At 43.1% G+C, this 5,414-nt stretch overlaps 1 protein-coding gene across 1 annotated transcript in view; it reads left to right on the top strand.

Moving 5' to 3' along the window:
* Window positions 1-4,176: 4,176 nt before the first annotated feature.
* PPME1 (protein phosphatase methylesterase 1) overlaps window positions 4,177-5,414 on the top strand; it is a gene marked incomplete at its 5' end in the record, with an annotated part of 15,317 nt that continues 14,079 nt past the window's right edge. Inside the window, one exon of the mRNA XM_009070094.1 lies at window positions 4,177-4,214. Coding sequence (XP_009068342.1) covers window positions 4,177-4,214 — 38 coding nt within the window. The remainder of the gene's footprint in view (window positions 4,215-5,414) is intronic.

Here is a 5,414-nt window from a genome sequence, read left to right as displayed (position 1 = left end):
GATCGTTTGCAGGACGTGATAAAGAGGACAAACTGCACAGTGGGATAAAACCAGCTGCAGAGAGTGCCCAGGATTTGTTTTGTAATTCCAGTTTAACTTTCTGGCTGGCTTGGAGTTTAAGGATCGTTCTAGAGAAGTTATTCTGTTGGGTGCATTTCTGGTTTGGCTTGCTGAATGCTTTAAAAAGCAGCAATTAGCTCTGTCAGTTTAAATATTTGGTCAGCAAAATCCTGCTTCAGCATGGGAAGGTGCAAACCCACAGCTGCTGTGTGTTGGGTTTGCTTCTAATTTGGAATGGTTGTTGATGTATCCGTAAAAAAACAGCTTTGGAAAGATAGCTTTGGAGAAATGTTCCTGCTCAGCCTCCTGCAGTCACTTGGGGTTTGGTGGAAAACTACGCATTTATTGTGCCCTTTTGGGGGTCAGTAGTAAATCCGAGGTTACTTGTGCTTCCCCAGCACTGCTTGGAGGCAGGAATTTTGTTTTAAATTACCATCCGCACGTATTTGCATCAGAGGTGACAAGAGTTTTTAATTCCCAGCTCCTCTTCACTTTCTGCTCCAATTACCCTGCAAACATGGGAGTTGTGGTGTATGTTTTTCCCAGATATTTCATGTATGACACACAGCTTCTAACATTTTCTCTGGAGGTGTTAACTCTTGTTGAGCTGCATTTGAAGCATTCACAAATGCTTTTAAATCCATCAGTGTGGCAAGTTCCCAGGGAAGGGCTGAGGTTTGATTTCGTGGATTCCTCTTGCAATTCATCAGATGCTCTCCAGGGATCTGTCTTGGTATTGGAACGTGCCTGCCTCTTGCAGGAACATTTTAGCAGTAGCCTTATATTGGATCTCTGCTGTCAGAAATGGAAGTGTCCAAGGCCAGGATGGGGCTTGGAGCAATCTGGTTTAGTGAAGGTGTCCTTGCCCATGGCAGGGGGTGGAATGAGGTGATCCTTAAGGTCTGTTCTAATCCAAACTGTTCTCAGATTCTGTGAAAGCCATTTTTGTTTTCAGCTAGATCTAGTCCCAGGGAGGTTATATCTGGAGGAATGGGCAAGAGCACGTCCTCCTCACTAGCCTCACAGGTATATTCTGTTACAGGGACTCCCAGGACTGGAGGGTCACCTTTTCTCTTTGCCAGTTCCAGGTCAATCTAAAAGGCTTGAGATTGACACCAAGTTTTCCAGGTTATCTGATCTCCAGTTATCAGCTTGAGAAAGCAAACTAAAAACCCTCTTCAGTCCTAGCAGCTTCTGAGATGCAGTTAATTTATCTTACCCCTTACTCCTGGTGTTGCCTTTAACCAGGCTGGGCTCTGTAAAGCTGGATTTAGTTGGTCCTGTGCTGAATATTCCCTGTGGAAGTCTCAAGTGCTTAAAAATCTGCACATAGTGGTAGAAACTGTGACATGGGTTTTGCTGTTTGTGACAGATCCTGAGCCCAGTGTCGTCAGTGACAGCTTGAGCTGCTTCGTGTCATTGCAGAACAGCATGAAGTTCATTCCTTGCTTTTCATTAGGATTCATTTTGATGCTAAATATCCCAAACTTGTGCTGCTGAGGAGTCATGTGAATTCATACCTCTCCCACACAGTATGGATTGAATGTCTTTGCACCAGTCAGCAGGCTCCCGTGTTCTCTTGTGTCCATACTGTAACTTGCTTCCACAAAAATGGATTAACTTGTCACACCAGCCAAAACTCCTCCTCTGGCATGACATGATCCATCAGCAACTTCCCTATTTTCTGCCTCCCCTGTGGGTAAGAGAATTCCCTTAAAAATGCCTGGTGTTACAATACAGGAGGTGGGTCACCAGGGAGTTCCTGCTGTTTCCCAGATTTATGGATTATGTTGGAGGGGGTGTGACCAGGCAGATGATGGTATTTACTAACCGCCTGGAATCACTCGGGACAATCAAACCTAAAACCAGCCTGTGGAAAAGTCTGGCTGTGTTGAAATTCTGCATTTTAAAAGTGTGAGGAAATGTATTTTCACTAACTGCACATTCTGCCTAGTCAAAAGCTGGAGAAGGGAAGTGATCCAAGCTGTGGGCAGCTCTCTCCATCTCCAGAAAGAATCAGAAATGGTATGGAGAGAGCACGTGACAGGGCTGGGATGGCTTCCAGGCAAGGAGACAAGCAACAGAGTAGGATTCCAGCCTTGAAAAATACATGTCCTAGGGAAGGGAAATACAGGGGTGCATACAGTCATTAATATTGTAGAGAAGAACAGTCAAGTGTTATCATAGTGTGGGTTTGAAAGCAAACAGAGGGAATTGGTTTTGTCCAAAGTCTAATTAAATCGTGGCACTGTTGCCACAGATGTTGTGGAAGTGGCTCTGGCTGCCACTGCCTCAGATCTTATGGGATGAGCTAATGGAAACTGCCCTCCTTCCAAGCACCACAGTGCTGAGGATGCAGCCTCTGGAGATACCCATCCTGCTAACGCTCAAACCAGCACAGGGAGGCAGCTCGTACCCCTGCAATATACTGGAAACATACCCTTTATGGGCCTTTGCTGTCTGTCATCATTCCAATTCCTGTGATCCTAGAAGATCAAATCAGGTGACTTGAAACTCTTAGCAATAATACCAGTTTGCTGCATTTCATGCTAAATTCTTGCTTGTGAAACTCAGCATTAGTTTTTTAATCTTGACCTGCACTGGGAGTTGTTGTGTTTATGTGCTTCCTAGCAGGATGTTACATCCATGTTGGAGCAAATGTCTCCCATTCTTGGATGCTTCCCCACACCTATGCAGGTGTGCTTGGTTCTTCCTAATATTATGACAACATGTCACCTTGGTAGTACTTCACTTTGTTCTTCCTGATCTGTGGCATTCTTGGGAAAAGAGGTTGGAATGTGGTATTTTTTCTTTAACCAGAGAATTAAGCTCAGGCAGTAAGAGAGATGAGTATTTTCTGGATTTATGTAAGTGTGTGACATCTCATTTATTTAATTGAAATTTGACAAGAACAATACTGCAATCTGAAAACCCACAGGAGTTAATTTGGCCTGTTCAGGGGGTGTTTGGTTAATGTTTCATATTCTAGAAATATCAGGGGAAATAAGAGGTTTGTTTCCAGAAAATCAAAAAACTGCTTTGTCTGTTCTCTTCTAGTTCCTTAGGAAGCCAAGAATTTAAGAGAAACTTCCTTCAACAGGGGTTTTTCTGCTGGGAAGGTCTTTGACCCCTCACCCCCATGCATGATTTCAATATTCTGTGCTGACTTCCTGCCTCCCCCAGAAGAGCTGAAGTGCAAAAAGACTGTTAAAATGCTGCTCTGTTACTCATCCTGTACACTGGGCTCAAATCTAGCCTAATTATGCCACTTCCAAAATTAAGCACTACTCTTTTAGCCTTCCTGAGTAAATACCAGCTCTGAGAAACAGATTTTGCATCAACTGAGTCATCAGGAAAATTGTGGTTGTAGAGCTTTTTGTCAGGAATGAGGATACAAGGAGAGGGCACAGCTGCACCTTCTGAAGGAAGCGAGAAATAAATTGGCTTGTCAACTGGGCACCTTTGAGAGTCCTGGTTTGTATAGTGTCTGCAGAACAGGTTCCCCAATAATCTGGGGGAATTTCATTTCCTGAGGTGCTGGATACAACCTGGCATACTACAGGAGCAGCTAATTTAATGTTGCAGTGCTTTGTGAGTACCCATCACCAACCTGCCACAGAAATCAGCCTTGTTGTATGGAGGAGATGAGGAGTAATGACTGTGAGTCATGTTTTGGAAGTGTGTTCCTGGGAAAACCAGGGGGATTTTTACTGCCTCTGCTCAGGTATTACTCCCTGGGTGTGCAGAGTACTGGCAGGAAGATGCCAAAAGGACCAAAGCTCTCCAGGTAGAGGTAGTTACTAGACATGAAGAGTCCACAGATAGTAACACTGATGTTCAAATCTTTCATCACACCAAGCCCTCTTTTAACACCACAGCTTTGGTCCATCTCCACAGCACCTCCTCCATCCAGTCCCCATCCAGCACCTCAGTCTCCATCATTATGATTTTCTTGCCTGTGCAGTGCTTTTCCATCAGGGTTTGGCAAATAATGTGCTAGAAAGAGAAATCTTTCCTCTGGGCACTACTGGTTTGTGCTGGGTAGAGTTGGGCATCCAGAAGTCTCCAGTGACTGGAATGTGTTTGACCAGATTTTACTTTTCTGGGTTGTTTGAGGTAGTTTTTGATGATAGTAAAGGAGTGTTTGTCTATAGGTAAGTTATGACTTCCAGAGGAATTACAACAACCTGGGAATAAGTGCAAAGTCTGGAGCAAACTGGAGCCTGAAAGCTCATTCTGGCCTGGAATTATTCTGCCAGCATTTGTGTTGTTATGATTCTTCATTTCAAATAGCTTTTAAAGATCCTACCTTTAAAATGTATTTATTTTTAATAACTTTAGCCTTTTGGACTCACTACCTTTGGCTTGCATTGCTGGATATGATAACATCTTTCCTACTGAGATATTTTTGTGATAGGATATTGTCAGATTCCCAGGCAGTTGCTCATAGAGCTTTAAGAACATGGAAAAATGCAGCTTGAGGAGTGTTTATTGGTTGTGTTTACTGGGTTTTCTGCTGTTCTTGGGGTCCTTACACTTAACTGAGACAGGACAGACATGGATGCATATAATGAATTTATTTGGTGGTGTTTTCTTCCTTCCCAGTATTTAAATACTAGGTCTCTTTACAAATATGTCAGAGGTTCCAGGAAACTTGAGCTTTAGTTAAAACTTGCTGCAGTTGAGTTAAACCTGGTGGGTTTTATTTAAGTTTCTAATATATACCACACTGTTGAGTTCTCTCCATGGTTTTCCTACCAGCCACACAGCCTCGGGAACAGTATTTCCATTTGAATATTACTCTTTCTAAAAATTAGAGATTTCTAGTGAAGTTGTAATCTCACACCAAGCCGTAGGTGGTAAACTAGTAGTAACCTGCTGTAACCAGCTGACGCTCTGCTTTTCAGTGCTGTGGGTCAAGATGACTTTTGAGATCCACATATTCTCCTTTTTTTAAATCATGATTCATGAGCTGAGTCATAAATTTAGGATGAGTTCCTGTGTTCCAAGCACTGGAGTGCTCCCAGTCATGTGAGAATCAGGTTTGCTTTAAGGCCAGAGCAAAACCATTAAATACAAAAGGTATTTAATGACTTTTGACTCTGGTTTTTGCAGCACCTGACCTGTGGGTCATTGCAAACTGGGGGATTGGACTGGGATGGTATCACTGTGTGCTCTTAGTCTAGATCACCATTGTTCAGTCTTCCTTGGTATTACTTTATGAGGAAAAATACTCTTCTTTCTTTGCTGCCACCAGTTTTTCTGTGCATTTTTGTGATCTCCTCCACAGGAGCAACAATTAGAGAGGGGGAGAAATGGGGAGGATTTCCTTACTGACCATAAAATTCTTAATA

Source organism: Acanthisitta chloris, unplaced genomic scaffold (assembly GCF_000695815.1).
Source record: "Acanthisitta chloris isolate BGI_N310 unplaced genomic scaffold, ASM69581v1 scaffold12702, whole genome shotgun sequence".
Classification (NCBI taxonomy): domain Eukaryota; kingdom Metazoa; phylum Chordata; class Aves; order Passeriformes; family Acanthisittidae; genus Acanthisitta; species Acanthisitta chloris.
Note: the sequence above shows the minus strand (reverse complement) of the source record. Positions and strands in the feature narration are given on the sequence as shown.